At 53.4% G+C, this 18025-nt stretch overlaps 1 protein-coding gene across 1 annotated transcript in view; it reads left to right on the top strand.

Moving 5' to 3' along the window:
- Flt4 (fms related receptor tyrosine kinase 4) overlaps nucleotides 1-18025 on the top strand; it is a 43118-nt gene that overhangs the window by 13758 nt on the left and 11335 nt on the right. Inside the window, exons 2-25 of the mRNA XM_051180834.1 lie at nucleotides 1224-1320; nucleotides 1805-2049; nucleotides 2289-2401; nucleotides 2493-2655; nucleotides 2919-3058; nucleotides 3350-3518; nucleotides 3801-3918; nucleotides 7194-7348; nucleotides 7442-7604; nucleotides 8778-8904; nucleotides 9906-10014; nucleotides 10822-11184; nucleotides 11481-11627; nucleotides 11728-11859; nucleotides 12007-12113; nucleotides 12414-12549; nucleotides 13029-13133; nucleotides 13450-13563; nucleotides 13756-13844; nucleotides 13970-14120; nucleotides 14547-14641; nucleotides 14992-15114; nucleotides 16458-16569; nucleotides 17669-17768. Of these exons, the coding sequence (XP_051036791.1) occupies nucleotides 1224-1320; nucleotides 1805-2049; nucleotides 2289-2401; nucleotides 2493-2655; nucleotides 2919-3058; nucleotides 3350-3518; nucleotides 3801-3918; nucleotides 7194-7348; nucleotides 7442-7604; nucleotides 8778-8904; nucleotides 9906-10014; nucleotides 10822-11184; nucleotides 11481-11627; nucleotides 11728-11859; nucleotides 12007-12113; nucleotides 12414-12549; nucleotides 13029-13133; nucleotides 13450-13563; nucleotides 13756-13844; nucleotides 13970-14120; nucleotides 14547-14641; nucleotides 14992-15114; nucleotides 16458-16569; nucleotides 17669-17768 (3373 nt within the window). The remainder of the gene's footprint in view (nucleotides 1-1223; nucleotides 1321-1804; nucleotides 2050-2288; nucleotides 2402-2492; nucleotides 2656-2918; nucleotides 3059-3349; nucleotides 3519-3800; nucleotides 3919-7193; nucleotides 7349-7441; nucleotides 7605-8777; nucleotides 8905-9905; nucleotides 10015-10821; nucleotides 11185-11480; nucleotides 11628-11727; nucleotides 11860-12006; nucleotides 12114-12413; nucleotides 12550-13028; nucleotides 13134-13449; nucleotides 13564-13755; nucleotides 13845-13969; nucleotides 14121-14546; nucleotides 14642-14991; nucleotides 15115-16457; nucleotides 16570-17668; nucleotides 17769-18025) is intronic.

Below are 18025 nucleotides of genomic sequence, written 5' to 3'. Positions count from 1 at the left end.
CTGTAGGACTAAAAGGGGCTAGGGTCAGGAGGGTGGTCCTTGACCACCATCCCAGGAGGACAGGGAATAGAGGGGAGGGACAGGACACAGCCCTGGGCCTCCAGCCACACAGTCCTCCCTTCCTGTTGTCTCAGGATGATCCTGGCAGGATGCATCTGCCAAAGTTCCAGGGCCAGACCTCCCCCAGGCCATGCTCCCCACTGGCCCCATCAGGAATTCATGCCCTCAAGTGCGTGCATATGCAACCTTGTTGGAGATGCACAACCATGCACACTTGTGCACAACTAAAGCCACACTCATCACTCAGAGATATGCATATCTGCACACCCAGGCCCGCAGACACAAATAGATGTGTTCACACAGAAGACCACACTTGCACACATGTGCAGACACACGTATATGCATGAGCACATGCACATCCTCCTAGAAGATGGGTGATGAGTACAGAACTATGTGAGTCACAGAGGTGGGATCCTGTGTAGCAGAGAGCCCTCACCTAATCTGCCTAGCCATGGAAGGCAGAAGGTGGGTTCACAGGCCAAAGCAGGTTCACTTGTGTATCCGGAGAGGAGCACCATGGGAAGGCCTGAGAATGTGAAAGAGACCTGGGCAGGCAAAAACCCAGAGGAGGCTCAGACAGTCAGTCAGAGCAGAGAGAAACTCCACTCTGGGAGAACTTAGAAAATGTGAATAAAGGAACCTGGGAGTGTGCAAGATCACAGGCAGAGCATGGATCTAGGATACATGAACCCCTTGTAAGCAGTCAGTATAGATGTGGTACTCAGGATGGAGTGGGATCTCGGACAAAACTGGGGGTTTCCATACTCTTCCTCAGTCCTCTGCTACCCCCATCCCATAGGAGGAGACCTGGAGGTTCCTCCTCTTCCAGCTGGCAGCTTAGCTCATTTAGGGTCGGAGGTCAGGGGAGCAGTCAAAGTTAGCTGGGATTGGATTCCATTTGTGGACAGAGTCAGGGCTCTGGTGGGAACCGCTGGCCTTGACCAGATCAAGGGACAGTTTGTGAAGGAGACAGTTTGTGAGACCTTTGGGTTGAGGCTGTAGTCAGACTACCTGTGTGGAGACAAGGCTGAGCTGACTGAAAACCACTGGGCTAGCCCTGCCTTGGGGAAATATCCCAGAGGGCCCAACTGTGCCCGGGCAGTGCATGAGCTGTCATGTGACCCCATGATGTTGTACCACTGTAACCTTGCCTTTCACCCCAGACCTGGCAAATGGCTACTCCATGACCCCTCCAACCCTGAACATCACAGAGGACTCATATGTCATTGACACCGGGGACAGCCTATCGATATCCTGCAGGTATGGCTCCTTCCTACCTGGCAGTCCATGAAGGCTGCCTTAGACACGAAGGACAAAAGGTGGCTGTTGAAGAACGAGAATGCCCTTTCTCCCCAGAACAGAGGAGTAGAGACTGACTGGGGGTCCTAGGACGTGGTCTCCCAGAAACCCTCAGAAAGGCACCCTGCACTCATCCAGCCTCCCCTAAGACCTCTTCCAGGTCACCTACCTGTCTCTAGCCTCAGGCCTACCACTGAGGCCCCAGAGCCTCCTCACAGTACCGGCTATTAGAGAAGGCCTGCCCATTTATAACTCCGAGAATCATGCAGGGAGCCAAGGGCTGAGGGAGTGGATCTGTGGGATATACCCCAAGCCTGGGTTGCCCTTCTTTGGGAAGAAGTAATGATGGGCAAAGCTCTTAGCACTTAAGGGAGGCTCCTTGGAGACTATGGTTCTAAACTAAAACTGGGTCAGAGAGATCCTTACTTCTACTATCCTCTGCTAGGGGGCAGCACCCCCTTGAGTGGACCTGGCCAGGGGCCCAAGAGGTACTGACCACAGGTGGGAAGGACGGTGAGGATACACAGGTTGTGCAAGACTGTGAAGGCACAGAAGCTAGGCCCTACTGCAAGGTGCTGCTGCTGGCCCAGACTCACGCCAACAACACGGGCAGCTATCACTGCTATTACAAGTACATCAAGGCCAGAATTGAGGGCACCACAGCTGCCAGCGCCTATGTGTTCGTAAGAGGTAAGGCCTGCCTTGGGCAGGGTCCTGGAGGGAGTAGCTGGTGTCTATGCCCCGCCTCCAGCCTGCTGACACCAGGCTGGCAGGAGTGAATATGGGGCCTTACCGTGCTCCACCCAGAATCAGGAGGCTAGAGCGTCACCACCCTGACCCATGGGGCTCCCCTAAACTCCCCTCACCCCACCCCTAACCAGAGACACCCTGAGCCACTGCCTTACCCGACTCCTACTCCATCTCCTCAGACTTTGAACAGCCCTTCATCAACAAACCTGACACGCTCCTGGTCAACAGGAAAGACTCGATGTGGGTGCCCTGCTTGGTGTCCATCCCCGGCCTCAACGTCACACTGCGCTCGGTACTATTCCCTTCCCCAAGCCTCACCGCAGGTTCTCACCCTCCTGTGCCATCCCTGGGGAAGGCAGCTGACAGTCACTGTGTCCCTCCAGCAAAGCTCAGTGCTGCACCCTGATGGGCAGGAGGTGTTGTGGGATGACCGCCGGGGCATGCGGGTACCCACACTACTGCTGCGTGAAGCTCTGTACCTGCAGTGCGAGACCACGTGGGGTGGCCAGGACTTCCTTTCCAATCCCTTCCTGGTGCACATCACAGGTAAGGGCTGCCACTTCCATCTCACCCCATCACCACTCTCCGCAGCCCAAGAACAGGGCAGGCACACTGCCACCCCGGGGCACCCCAAGAACAGGGCAGGCACACTGCCACCCCGGGGCACCCCAAGAACAGGGCAGGCACACTGCCACTGGTTCCCGGCGCAGGGCTGTCCGTATCACAGGTGGTCTTGCCGCCCACTGCTCTGCACTCTGTGTGTGTTGGCCTATGAGAAGTGTGGGAGGTGACGCTGTGTGTGTCACCAGGCAATGAGCTCTATGACATCCAGCTGTCCCCCAAGAAGTCACTGGAGCTGTTGGTTGGAGAGAAGCTGATTTTGAACTGTACGGTGTGGGCTGAGTTCAACTCGGGTGTCACCTTCGACTGGGATTATCCAGGGAAGCAGGTAAGGTCAGCTGCTCTGCCAGGTAGCTTCTTCCCCCTGCCCTGTCCTTGGCACCACCCCTGGGACCCGCCATGCCCATGCTAGTGGTAACTGGCACGTACTAGGCCCCTGTGTGGAGGAGATACAGACTCAGGAACCCAAATGGGATGGGGAACCTTTCCATCCTAAAGCCAATTCAGAGACTGGGCATCCAGAACTACTTATGTTTGGGCAGGGGTGGGTGTGTGCCCTTGCTGGCTTGGGTCTGCCCCTGCCTACCTGCTGATCCTGGGCTTCTCCTGGGTGTGGCAGGCAGAGCGGGGTAAGTGGGTACCTGAGCGGCGTTCCCAGCAGACTCACACAGAACTCTCCAGCATCCTGACCATCCACAATGTCAGCCAGCATGACCTGGGTCCCTATGTGTGTGAGGCCAACAATGGCATTCAGCGGTTTCGGGAAAGCACAGAGGTCATTGTGCATGGTATGACCTGGGAGGCTGAGGTCATTGTGCCCGGCATGGGGTGGGATGGGTCTAGTATCGTAGAGACTGCAGAACAAGGATCCTTGTGCAGTGTGGGTCAGAGGTCATGATGCACCTGAGCAGCAGCGGCCAGCCAAAAGGAAGGAAGGGCTATGAGGGGAAGCCCTGCCCAGCTTCTACCAGCTGGCCAGCAGGGCAAGCTCCAGTCTGCAGGGGGAGGATGGGAAACCTGGTGGATGCTAGCTCAGCCCCACGTTTATACTCTTGTCTCCTGTCTGGCAGAAAAGCCTTTCATCAGTGTCGATTGGCTCAAAGGACCCATCCTGGAAGCCACCGCTGGTGACGAGCTGGTGAAGCTGCCTGTGAAGCTGGCAGCATATCCCCCACCAGAGTTCCAATGGTAACAGCCTGGGCCCCCTCCTCTTGCTGCCCTGCCAGGATTAACACAAGGACCGGCCAAAGAGTGAGAAGGACAATGTCCTTCCCCATCAGATCATTAGTCCTAGGTTTCAGAAGGAGCTCTGTCCCTGCCCATAAGGCCCTGCACACCCTGAAATCCAGGTGGAACCCTTACTGAACAGGACCCCTAAAGGAAATACACATATTCAGCTAGAAGGAAGGTTCACTCAGGAGCTGCTAAACCTCAAAATGTTTAAATACCAGGTTCTGGTATGTGGAGTGTAATGGACAATATGGGGTATTTTATACCTGCTTCCTGCATTCCCCCAAACTTCTCCAAGGCCCGGCCAGCTGGATCTCCACACTGAGCAAACTCAGGGCCTGTCCTGTAGTGACTTGTTCTCTGGGCTTCCTTCCTATAAGGGTTCCTCTCCGAGGACTTTCTGACCCACAAATTTGAGATGTCATGACACTGATAGACTTTTATGGAGCCTGGCTCTGAGATACACAGTAGTGAGAGAGATCTGCAGGAGAACGGAGAGTTAGGCTTTCCCTACATTTTGTGCCCAGGGCACAGAAGGGACCTTCAGTGAAGGCTGTGAAGGCTGCATCCTTCTAGATGCTCCCAGGAGACTACAGCATCTTCCCAATCATCCCTTACACTCTGAGCTATCGCCTTGCTTCAATCATGATAGATTCTACTGCAGCCTCTATCTATATTGTACAGATAAGGAAATGGGCCAGAAGAGGGACAAGCATTCCCACCTGAGCCCCAGGGTTCCAAGGGGGAGTCCCTGTTCTGTCTTTTTCTTGTCAACCCAGAGCAGCCCTGGCCTTCCAAGCGTGGGGCACCTTACACCTGGTAAGAGGTTCTCAGGACAAGCAGAGGCCCCACTGGCCACAGGCTGGAAGCTGGCTTCTGGGAAGGCTCAGAGTCCCAGTCATGAGCCTTGTGACCCTGAATCGTCCTCAATCCAAGGCCATAGCTTTAGGCCATGTAGTACCGTATGGCATAGTACCAGAAGCCTTGAGGGAAGGTCCTGAGGCATTGATGAAGCGAGAAACATGTCTTGCATAAATGCAACTTTTAGAGTTCTCTGACCCAAGGCCAGCAGGGCTTAGCCTGCTGTCAGTGTACTTACCACAGGAACATACCTTCTCTGACTTTTCTCTCTCCATTTAGCCAGCATCCTTCTCTCAGAAGTGTACAGCTGTCCCAGGGCACTTGTGTTCATCACAGTCCCACAGGTGACCACTTTCAACTGGCATAATGATGGAATTTCTAAGTCAGTGAATGATGGATGGCCCAGTAGACAGGCAGGCAGGCAGGTAGGCAGGCAGGCAGGCTGGGTCTTTGGCCTAATGTGCCCAGCAAAGTGCTGGTACTGTTTCCATGAGCCTATGAAATTACTGCAAGTATGATGCTCCAGTTTTGAAATGAAGACACTGAGGATTGGGACAGTTAAGGGATCTTCCCAGGGTCACATACCTGATTTAAAAAAAAATGCCTGGGGTGCCAGAAGCCTTCTACAACACAGCCTGGCAGGTAGCACGGCCTTGATTCTGCCCCTGTTCTACTCTGTGCTTGCCCTGCTCTGTGATCCCAGGCAAGTCACAGGCTAAGCCCTGACTACTGTTACAGTTTAGAGTAGGATTCCTAAATCTACCTTATCTTAGGTTCTTTACCTAGGAGACGTGCCTTTTCAGGGCTGTAGAGTCATGGCTTAGCCTATCCAGAGGGGAGGGGCCTTGGAGAACCAGGTCCAAGCCCAGGACTCTGGCTATAGAAACAGTCCAGAGTGTGAGGCATTTGCTTGTACATGCAGCAAAGGTCTGGAGTGACCACACATGCCCAGTGGGGCATTATGTAAACAGGATATAGCAATGAGTTGTCACTGTCCTCACTGAAACTTACAGCTGAGTGAGAGGAGAGTTGACCATCAGATGGTGCACTCCTTCAATCCTAGCTCTCAGGAGGCAGAGGCAGGTGGATCTCTGTGAGTTTGAGGCCAGCCTGGTCTACAGAGTGAGTTCCAGGACTGTTACACAAAGAAACCCTGTCTCGAAAAATGAAAACAAGGAAGGAAAGAAGGAAGGAAGGAAAACAAACTCAGTGTGTCAGGAGTGTAACTAAGTGGCAGAACACTAGCATGGAATGTGGAGGTCTTGAGTTTGATCTAGAGGGGGAAAAAAGGAAGGAAAGAAGGAAGAGGAACAGGGCAGGCAGAGCCAGATCATAATTATCTTTGAAGAACCAGTACCCCAGCCCCAGTGAAGGAAGGAGAGAGCCATGCAAATTGTCATCTACAGGAAGGACCATCCAAATTAGTATAACAGTAAGTCAAAAGCCCTGTGAAGGCTCTGTGTCAGGGGAGCTCATGGAAGCATCCAAAGGCCGGTGTCAGAGAACCAGGCAATTGCCACACCATGTACTCGCTGTCGCTGATACACATTGTGAGAAAGAAGAGGGGCCCACGGAGGACATTGTAGTCAGTCTCTGATGCTGGAGGCCAGCAGATGTGGAGGAATGTCATGAGATAACTAGCAAACTGCCTTCCTCATCCCCAGGCCATAGATAGGATAAAGAGAGGGTAGCTGCCCTAAGCAGAAACTGGTTGCCGGGGGTTAAGGGGATGTCAGAGAATTTAAGGGTGAGTCCAGAAGTGCCACTGCAGACGTCATGTGGTCCTAAAGATCAGTGACATTGCTGAGCTGGCCACATAAGTTATGACAATGGGTTGATTCAGCCTAGTCCTGAGTTTTGTCTGCCTCTTCTGAGACCGGGGACTTCTATCCACCCCATACACCTGCTGCCCTCCTTGATCTGGTGCAGGAGAGGCCTCAAATGTGTAGCAAGCATAGTGACAGTCTGGACCTTTTGTTTTTGTCATGGTCCCTGAGCATGTGAATATCATGCCCTTTTATGTAACAGTGTCTTGAATATCAGATGTCATCTCGAGATGATTTATAGAGGAGTGTCTATAGCTTATGTGCAAATTCTATGCTACTTTACAGAAGGAACTTGAACTTTGAGTATTTTTGTTTTATTTTGTCTTGGTTTGTTTATTTTAATTAGCATATAAAAAGTATAGGATTTGTTATGGCACCCTCAGACAAAATTCATTCTTGTTGATGGGATCAGGTATTTCAGATTGATCATTAAAGATTTTGGTGACCAACAAGAAACCGAGAACCCCTCTGATTGGAGGACCTACATATGCCAGCACAGAGCTGGCATGGGGTCCAGAGAGCTTCTCAATTCTCTTCCTTTGCCAGGTACAAGGACAGAAAGGCAGTGACTGGACGCCACAATCCACACGCTCTGGTGCTCAAAGAGGTGACCGAGGCCAGTGCCGGCATCTACACTCTCGCCCTGTGGAACTCTGCAGCTGGTCTGAGGCAAAACATCAGCCTGGAGCTGGTGGTGAATGGTATAGGCTAGAAGGATGGGAGGAGGGATGAGTCCCAGAGTGTGTGGGGTGGCGATGGGAGCCAGCTGACTGGCTGTTTACCTATGCCCCCAGTGCCTCCCCACATCCATGAAAAGGAAGCCTCCTCACCCAGCATCTACTCCCGCCACAGCCGCCAGACCCTCACCTGCACCGCCTATGGGATACCCCAGCCTCTCAGTGTCCAGTGGCACTGGAGGCCCTGGACACCGTGCAAGACATTTGCCCAGCGCAGCCTGTGAGTATGTCCCCCACCACACCCCATGCTCCTCTATACTACACACAAAATCTTAGCTCATCCATGTCATCCCTTTATAGGTGAGGAAACAGGACCAGAGAAGGGAGACTAATTTCCCAAGGTCAAAGCTGTAAGCAACAGAGCCTGACCAAAGGCTGAGCCATGCTCCCTACACCCAGCTCAATGTCAAAAGGACAAGAGGAGCTGGGTGGGTGCGGTGGCACATGCCTTACCCCAACACTTGTGGGGGGTGGAGGCAAGAGGATCAGGAATTGAAGGTCATCTTGGCTATATAGTGAGCTCAAAGCCAGAATAACAGAAAACAAAATGGACAGGGGAACCTGGAAGGACATTTGGGGAAGAGACATACAAAGAACAGGAGAGGAGGGGGTGCCACATGAGCAGGAACTTTGAAGTCATTAGGGAGCCAGTGAAAGGCATTCCGCAGGGGAATGACAAGTCAGATTTGCCATTTAGTGCAAGATTCAGTGGTCACATGCTAGGGAATGAACAGAAGCCAGGAACCCAGACAGGAAAGGAGTCTAGCCCCACCTGCTGGCCCAGGAGCTAAGGCTCCAGTGCATTCAATTGGGAAGCCCAGAAGTGGCCTGTGGGCCTGGGAGAGCCTGACATATGCAAGGCCCTTACGGGACTCTTGTGAACCACATGGCCTGCAGCTCACCCTGGTACCTTCATCTTCGCCCCTTCTAGTAAGCCACTGTATGCTCTGTGTCCAATGACAGTCCTAGGATGCTCCCTCCTCACTCTTCAGATAGGAGCAGACAAGATCTCTTGTTCTCCTTGCCTCATCTCAGCAGAAGACTGACACACTGGGCATGCCTAGGAGGCAAGAAAAGGAGATGCAGCTGGGGTGGGGTTGGGGGGGCTGAGTGTGACTTTTGTCCTCCTGGAAGCTGGGTGAGCACATCCAAGTTGGACTCTGGAGGAAGGCACGCAGCAGAAGTAGGACAGAATGGGGTGGAGGACGGATCGCAGGGCTGCAACAACGGCCCAGCCCCTCATCGCCCTTGTTCCCAGCCTGAGGGCTGTCCATTAGCCACTGTAGTGTGAGACAGTGCCTGAGGATAGCAAAGGTGTAGCCCCCACCCTCAGCTCAGGCCTTCCCTGTCCATCTTCCTGATCTGCCCTTGTCCCTCTCTTGGTCCATGGCAGCCGAAGGAGGCAGCAGCGGGATCGTATGCCACAGTGCCGAGACTGGAGGGAGGTGATAACTCAGGATGCTGTGAACCCCATTGAAAGCCTGGACACCTGGACCGAGTTTGTGGAGGGGAAGAATAAGGTACAGACCATATGGAGAGAAAGCCCCGGGTGCAAGAAAGGTGTGGCAGTGAGAGCGGACTAAGAGGAGGGAGGCTGGGCGAGCGCCTTCTGCTTGTGCTCAGTTTCCACCTGGCCTGCAGAGCTCAGGGAGCTGCAGCTGACAGCTCTGGGCCCCAGCTTCCCTGCTTGCATGTGAGCCAGGCCTTCCCAGACAAGGAAACTAAGATCCAGGAGGAGAACCCAGCTGCCCACAAGTCCCAAGACTGGAAGGGGATGGGGCTGGGGGCTGACTAGGTCTCCATAGAAGGCTGGTGAGCTGCTGACCAGGAGGGGGAGGGGGACTGAACAAAGGCACCCACTTCCTATGGTCACTTCCTGTTTTCCTACACACCTCCAGAGCCTCTTCCTGTTCCAGGCCTGGCCAGGAAGTGCCCAGCTTGGGGTGGGGGTGGGGGGTCTTTGGATGGTAGGCAGGGCCTATGGACCTCTCTCCTCCCCTACTTTTCAAACTTCCTACTCCCTGAGGGCAGAATTTTTCTAGAATCCTGGGATACTTCCATACACATACATATGCATGCCTCCTCTACTACCCTGGACCTTGAAGAAATGGGATGTGCCTTTGGACAAATGTGGGCACATCACAAAGACCTTGAACAGTGACCAGATACTAACCTTAGGCCATAATTTAGAAGAAGCCGGCCCTGTTGTGACTCATTACAGTTTGAATGTGAACTCTCGCTTGGAGAGACCCAGTCACCAAACTGGCTATAGCCACAATCTGAGACATAGCACAGATAAAACCCTCTGCTCTGGCCAGCTGTCCACACACTGTTTCTTGGCTTTTCTGCGGTGACACCTGTCTACTGCCAAAGGACCTTGCCTCCGTGTTTAGGCTGTCTCTAGACTTTGGCCATTCTCACCCCAAACCTGTTTCCCCATTACTAGTGGGCACAGTAGCCTCTTGGAAGAGGAAGAGGGGTCTGGGTAGACAATGGAGCCTTCTGCCTCTGTTCTGGGTAGACGGTGAGCAAGCTGGTCATCCAGGATGCCAACGTGTCAGCCATGTACAAGTGTGTTGTCTTCAACAAAGTGGGCCAGGACGAACGTCTCATCTACTTCTATGTGACCAGTGAGTAACCAGACTGTCCCCAGGGAGTACCACATCATCTAGACAGGCCTGGGTGCCAGGAATGAACTTACTGAGTTTCTGGTGACCATGGGAGCACCCAGCCCATGGGACTACTACCACCACTACCATGACACAGACTGGAAGAGATAAAATTAGGGATGCTCAGCCTATAGACTAGGGGTTGGTGCAGTGGGATGGAATGGTACCCTCTACCCTCAGCAAAGAGAAATCCTACCCTTTCTCAGTTTAGAGTCCTGTGATTCATGTGTGCATTTTGGAAAAATTCTCATCATTCACTCATATTTTCAAATGGGTTAGTGACTTCTAGAAAGAAAGGGGTCACAGTAGGGGACACTGGGTTCAGGAATATGTATGAAGTCACCTGAAAGGGCAGGTAGAAATCGAGAGAATGGCGCTAGCAAAAGCTAATGAAATCATTCCAAGGAAAAGCCAGGATCAGGGTGTGGTCAGTAGCAAAAGAGAACGGGCTCCTCCTCCTGGAAGTGTGTGGACAGCTCCCTGCTTGGACCATAGCTAGAAGAATCCAAAAGGTAGGGATGCAGAAGGGGCCTAACACCAATGTGTGGGGCTGACTTCCAAAGACACGGTGGTATCTTTGATCAAGGAGGGGAAGAAAAAGGAGAGGAAGTAGGCTCTAGACAGTGTGAAAACCTGGATACACACTATGTACACCCTTGATTGAGAACTGATTGCAAGGTCAATAGTGAAGCAGAAGACCCACACTACAGCTGGTGTAGGTGAGCAAACACGGAAACGGTGTCTCTCGGGTTCCTCTCTCCTCCCCAGCCATCCCGGACGGCTTCAGTATCGAATCAAAGCCTTCCGAGGATCCCTTAGAAGGCCAGTCCGTGCGTCTCAGCTGCCGGGCAGACAACTACACTTACGAGCATCTGCGCTGGTACCGGCTCAACCTCTCTACACTACACGATGCTCAAGGGAACCCTCTACTGCTCGACTGCAAGAACGTGCACCTGTATGCCACGCCCCTAGCGGCCAACTTAGAGGAGGCGGAGCCTGGGGCCCGCCACGCCACCCTCAGCTTGAATATCCCCCGAGTGGCGCCCGAGCACGAGGGTGACTACGTGTGTGAGGTGCAGGATAGACGCAGCCAGGACAAGCACTGCCACAAGAAGTACCTGTCCGTGCAGGGTGAGGTGGGCGAGGCAAGCCAGAGAGGGCGGGGCCACGCTTCTCAGCCTTTGCTACTTCTACCTTTGCAACCTGGTCCAGCACAAGCCTGGGTCTACAGGAGCACCCCTGCCCAGCCCAGCCAAGCCATAGAAGTGCTCAATTCTTCGCTTGTTCAATCCCTCTGCTCCATACCACCGGTCTCATCCTTGCATCTGCCACCACCCCTTCCCTACTTCCTGCCCCGCAAAGCACCATCTCTAGGAACCTTCTTAGTTTCTGTGCCCTTATTTAATCCCCTTTCTACCTTACCCCAGCCCTGGAAGCCCCTCGGCTCACGCAGAATTTGACAGACCTCCTGGTGAACGTGAGCGACTCTCTGGAGATGCGATGCCCGGTGGCTGGAGCCCATGTGCCCAGTATTGTGTGGTACAAAGATGAAAGACTCCTGGAGAAAGAGTCTGGTAGGGGAGATAGCCTTGAATGACGGGCAGGGTTCAGAGGTCTGCGAGGCTGATGTCCCTATACCAACCTGAGCTGAAACCTTCATCCTACCGCTTGCAGGAATCGACCTGGCAGACTCGAATCAGAGGTTGAGCATTCAGCGCGTGCGCGAGGAGGATGCAGGCCGTTATCTGTGCAGTGTGTGCAATGCTAAAGGCTGTGTGAATTCCTCTGCCAGTGTGGCAGTGGAAGGTGCGTCCCTGCCTGGCTCCGTTCAGCCCAACCCACACATCCAATTGGCACTTTGCTGTGGCCGTTTAGTGAAGTGATACCCAAGCACGAAGGGTACTTCCTGTTGGGTGCATGCTCCTCTCACGCAGCCACTATCTACCCACTCAGGCTCCGAAGATAAAGGCAGCATGGAGATTGTGATACTCATTGGCACTGGCGTCATCGCTGTCTTCTTCTGGGTCCTCCTCCTCCTCATCTTCTGTAACATGAAAAGGGTGAGGGTCTCCCCCATGCCAGAGGTTCTCTCCATCACCTAACCGGGGCCTTGTTTCCCCATTCCATTCTCATCCCAGCAAGCCCTTAAGATTCCCATCTTGGTTCACCTGCCAATGCCCTGCCCTGGGAATCCTCCCCACCCTTCCATGCTGGGTTCCAAACGGAGCAGAGGTGGTCTATTGGCCTGCTCCCCTCCTTGATTGAGAACTCAGAAGCAAGTGCCACTTGTCCTAGGCAAAATATATCCAAGCCACAGTGGTATGTCCAAATCAATGAGCTGTCTCCACCCCCACCCCCAGCCTGCCCACGCAGACATCAAGACGGGCTACCTGTCCATCATCATGGACCCCGGGGAGGTGCCTTTGGAGGAGCAGTGTGAATACCTGTCCTATGACGCCAGCCAGTGGGAGTTCCCCAGGGAAAGGTTACACCTCGGTGAGGCCAGCACCCAGCTTGCCCCACCCAACACGCACTGCCTGGCAGAGACAGTGTCAGCTGCCACAGGGTCAAGCAGGCTGAAGTGACAGAAATCCTTCCATTCTTAGAACTTGTGCCAGGATGACCCTCCTGGCCCCCACCTGGCCTGACCAGTTCCAGCTGGGCCTGAGTCCCCAGAACCACAGCCAGCGCTCCCAGTTCCCAGGCCCCCCCGAGGTCATTTCCTGCTGCTCCGAGCAGGGTGGACCTGTCCCACCTGCCTGGAGAGGATGTTGGGGCCTTCCTGTCTGCCTCTCCTCTGTTCTCCATCTTTCCCTCTCTAAGACTACACTCCCCATTCCCTTCCTGTTTGGCAGAGAGGCTTCCATTTTCCCCCTGCCCCAAGCTCTTGGGACAGGTCACCCCTGCTGTCCACCCTTCTCCATCCTCACCCCTCACTGTACAGCTCACCTGGAACTGGCCCCCTGCCTCCACAGGGAGAGTGCTAGGCCATGGGGCTTTCGGGAAGGTGGTGGAAGCCTCAGCTTTTGGCATCAATAAAGGCAGCAGCTGTGACACCGTGGCCGTGAAGATGCTGAAAGGTGTGGGGACTCTCCGGCAGAAGGGGTTATGCAGCTGGAGGGAGGGTCGGGAGCTCTGGGTGGGACGGTGATGCAAAAGCAAGAAGGAAAACACTCAGAGCTACAGTCCCAGCCACGATTCGACAGAGAGGCACAGGGAATCGGATTCAAGCCTCTGCCTCTGTAGGGTCAGCAGCATGTGCTCAGGGACCCAGCGCAGCCCGCACTCCCAGCACCAGTGCTTAACAAGTCTTTGCTCTGGAGGAGGGTTGGGCAAATTGAGAAAACTACCAGGGCATGTTTGACATCGTGCTGTGACCCCCTTTGTCTCCTGCAGAGGGCGCTACTGCCAGCGAGCATCGTGCTCTGATGTCAGAGCTCAAGATCCTAATTCACATCGGTAACCACCTCAATGTGGTCAACCTCCTGGGGGCGTGCACCAAGCCCAACGGTATGGAAATGATATACCCTGGGGAAAGGGCCGGGCAGTGGGCGCAGGCACTCTCACTACGGGTGGGAGGAGTCATACAGGTTCTGGGGTGGGCCCATGTTGGAGCCTGGCAGGGTGCAGGAAGGATGGACCCCAGAAACACTGCGCTGCTGGCATCACCAAGTGCCTGGCTTTTGCTCCGCCGTGTCATAGGCCCTCTGATGGTAATCGTGGAATTTTGCAAGTACGGCAACCTCTCCAACTTCTTGCGAGCCAAACGGGAGGCATTCAGCCCCTACGCGGTAAGTGGGCACACAAGCCTGTTGCTGGAGCGCAGTTAGAGAGTGCATGGGCACCAGGATTGGCTAGGGAAGTCCCCAAGCGGGTGGGAAGAGAGGCAGGCCAGCTTTGTACTTTGCTTTGGCAGGAGAAATCTCCCGAACAACGCAGGCGCTTCCGTGCGATGGTAGAAAGCGCCAAGGCTGACCGGAAGAGACCTGGAAGCAGCGACAGGGCCCTGTTCACCCGGCTCCTGATGGGCAAGGGAGGTGCACGGAGGGCCCCCCTTGTCCAAGAAGGTAAGAACCTGGCTTTCTCTTGCCAGTGCCTGTCTGGCCCAGTTAAAGCCTCTCAATAGGCACCCAGGGATAACCTAGCCTGCCACTCTGGGTGCAAGGGCTTCAATGGGAGAACTGCAATAAACTCTGCTTCACGAGGGGAAGACACCCAAGAGGCAGGCAATGAAATTTAACTTATTTAACTTGCGTATCACAGGATAAACAGCAATGCCTTGCAGGCAGGGTCGGGGATGGGAATACAAAGCCAAATAGCAGGTGCAGAAGTGGGTGCTCCAGAGTGCATGAAGGTAACAAGTATAGACAGGGGCCCTGGTGTCTGGGGTCTCAAGGGCCTGGCCAGGAGAGCCGAGGCCAGGGGTAAGTGCACAAATGTTAATTTTGGAGCTACAGTAGAAGCACCTCGTGAGCTCCCCTCCTTCTGTGCAGTTGAGGACCTATGGCTGAGCCCACTGACCATGGAAGACCTTGTCTGCTACAGTTTCCAGGTGGCCCGAGGAATGGAATTCCTGGCTTCCCGCAAGGTAGGTCCCCAGAACCCTACCAGGTCCTTTTCAGAGGCGAAGGGTACACACCCCTTGGTATAGATGTGCCTAGTCATAATTTTACTCCACAGTGGCCTTGGGATCAAATCATTTTGGAGGGAACTCCTCCTCCAGCTCTCCAGGCTAAGCACTGGCCGTGGAATCAGCATGTCTGAGTCCCTAACTCACTGCATCGTCCTCATTTCACGCCTTCTCCCATTAATATCTCTCCAAATGAGCAAGATATAGGCAAAGCAGGGTTTACCCTAGGACACCTCAGAGATCTAGGCTGAGGTGTCATCCTGAGAGTTGAACCTAAACTCATTATCACCTCCCTCCTTCACCCCTAGTGCATCCACAGAGACCTGGCTGCTCGGAACATCTTACTGTCAGACAGTGACATAGTGAAGATTTGTGACTTTGGTCTTGCCCGGGACATCTACAAAGACCCTGACTATGTCCGAAAGGGCAGTGTGAGTGCAGACAATGAGGGGCAGAAGACTTGGGGTGGGTGGGGAGAGGGAAACCACAGACCAACTGTCCACTTGGTCTGACAGGCTCTATGCCCAGCTGCTGGGAGACTCACTGTTCACAGGCGCTCACCAAGAGTACTGGTTGCTTGTCTTGTTGCTTTGATGAAACACTTGAGAAAATCAACTTGAGGAAGAGTTTATTTTGGCTAAATTCTCCAGGGGATACAGTATATTATGGCATAGACAGCACAGTGTCAAGAACATAAGGCTGCTGCTCGTGTGGTATCAGTCAGGAAGGACAGAACGATATGCTTGTGTTCTGCCCAACTTGACTTCCTTCCAATCCTCAGTGTCTGCCAGGCTTCTCTCTTCTCTTATTCAGCTTGAGACCCAAGAACACAGAATAGCACAGCCCACATTTAGGCTGGGTCTTCCTGTCTCAATTAGCCTATTCTAGGTAATCCTTATAGACAGGTCCAGACACAGTGGCGGGTCTACTGGCAAAGCTCAAAGAAGGGTGCTTGAATGAGTGACCATAGCTGAGTAAGGGTTCATGCCAGGGAAAGGAAGGAAAATAGGAAGATGGCTGGAGAGAGGAAAAGATCAGGGTGAGACAGAGGGCTTTTGTCATTCATGCTGACTCACAGGTGTGGGAAATAAATGCAGGTAGAGAGCAGGTGTGTATTTCTGACACGCCCCCCCATAAGCTGTCGGGAGAAGGGACTGGGAGCACTAGGTTGGAAGCAGAGGCCAGTCTGGAAGGGCTCCCAGATGAGGCCGTAAGGATGGAGGGAGACAGGTGATGGGAAAGCATCATGAAGAGCTTGAGGAAGGGAGAGGGAATGAGAACTCATCTAGTTTGGAGACAAATGGAGTTGATGAGTGTTTGTCAAGAAGAGATGTTGGTGGTATGCAAGGATACACTACCACAGGAGGCTGATTTAAGTCTCTACAATTGGAGGATCAGATCCAAGATCCACCCTCAGGAGCAGGCTGTGGGGATGCCTGTCTGAGCTAAAGAGGATGGGGCAGGAGATCACAAGTTCAAGGCCAGTCTGGGGTGCACAAGAAAGAGAGAGGTGGGGAGAGGAAAAGAGAAAGAAGAGGAGGGGAGGGGAGTTGGGAAGAAAGAGAAGAGGAGAGAGAGAGGGAGAGAGGGAGAGAGAGAGAGAGGAGGAGGAGGAAATGGAGAAGGAGATGGAAAGGGAGGTCTGGGCACTCAGGACAACTACTGAGAAGACACCTTGAATCCTCACAGAAGGAACTTGGGATTGTGGGTATCCTGGTGTCTGGCTTTAGCCCTCTCTACTCCACCAGCAGATCTATCTCTTTCTGCCACTCAGGCTCGACTGCCTCTGAAATGGATGGCCCCTGAAAGCATCTTTGATAAGGTGTACACCACGCAGAGCGATGTGTGGTCCTTTGGAGTGTTGCTGTGGGAGATTTTCTCCCTGGGTGAGTAAAGGGCAAAGTGCCCATCCAGGAGGATGAGGGGATCTCTTGCCTCCGGGGGCTGGTCACACAACTGTAGCTCAAGAAGAGGAGAAGAAGACAATGAACAAAACATAAATGTCACCAAATGACAGCCATGAAACACTGTTACTATAAACAGGGTCAGGAAGATTCTAGGATGTTCAGGGGCCCCTGGTCTGCTGGTGAGCCAGAAGGACTGGGAAGGAGCCAGGCCACATGAAGAAGGGCCGGAGTGCAGCTCAGTGGGTTTAGCATGTATTAGGGGATTCTATCTCTAACAACACAAACAATGCACAAATAAGCAATAGACAGGTGGGGTAGAGGCAGGTAGCCTAGGAGGATCAAGGAGACACCAAGACAGTGGTCCTTGTGAGTTGCAAGTAGGTAAATTATGAGCAGAATGATCAGGAGATGCAAAGGGACTTTGTTGGACAGGTTCTGTGAGGCTGTGCCCCTGTCCCAGGAACTAGTCTCACAAATGCACGTTGGCTATGTGGATGTTCATGGTATCCTACCAAATGAGTAACTTCACCAAGCCTATTCTAAGGATTTATTTTTTTTAATGTGTGTGTGTGTGAGAGAGAGAGAGAGAGAGAGAGAGAGAATGTGCCCAGCTGTGTGAGGGGTACATGTGCCCGTGTACATGTACTTGGAAGCCAGAAAAGGGTGTTAGGTGTTCTGTTTGTTCCTCTGAAGCAGGGTATCTCCCAGAACCGGGGCTGGCATTTTCTTGGCTATTCTAGAAGCCAGCAATCCCCAGTGATTCTCCTGTCTCTGCCCTGCTTAGATCTGGGGTTACAGACATGTGCCAGATGCCCAGCTTGTCACATAGGATGGGAATTCTTGCCCTCGTGATTACACAGCAAGTGTTCTTAACTGCTGAGATGTCTCTCCAGCCCCAGCCAGCCTTTTTTAATTAGATGAACAAAATGGAGGAAGGGCACCTGGCAGCTAGCCCAGCCCCTGGGAAGACAGCATTACCGACACTGGTAGCAATGTAAAAGAGAAGAGGGGACAAGAGAGGCTGGGCTGAACGCAGGGCAGGCTGTTCCCCACCCACCCCTCCACCTTCTTCCATCAGGGGCTTCTCCATACCCTGGGGTGCAGATCAACGAGGAGTTCTGCCAGCGGCTGAAGGATGGTACTCGAATGAGGGCCCCAGAGCTAGCAAGTCCTGCCATGTGAGTCTCTGGGCTTGCCACACAATTGTTGGGGGACAGGCATCGAGAGATAAGTGTGCAGTCCTGGGGAATAGGGAGAGCTGGTGCAGATCATGAGATGGAAGGCAGAAAAGTGAAGTCTACATGCATGGAGGAAGGTCTCAGTGCAGGCATGGGGACACTCAAGGGAAGGGGGTCGTGGAGTTGTGGGCAGGGGATGGTATTCAAGCCCAGAAGGAGCGGACAGGCAGGAGATGACACAGGGGCATAACATCTAG

This window comes from Phodopus roborovskii, unplaced genomic scaffold (assembly GCF_943737965.1).
Source record: "Phodopus roborovskii unplaced genomic scaffold, PHOROB, whole genome shotgun sequence".
NCBI classification, from domain to species: Eukaryota; Metazoa; Chordata; class Mammalia; order Rodentia; family Cricetidae; genus Phodopus; species Phodopus roborovskii.
The sequence above is the reverse complement of the archived record's forward strand: the minus strand, read 5'-3'. Positions and strand labels throughout refer to the sequence as shown.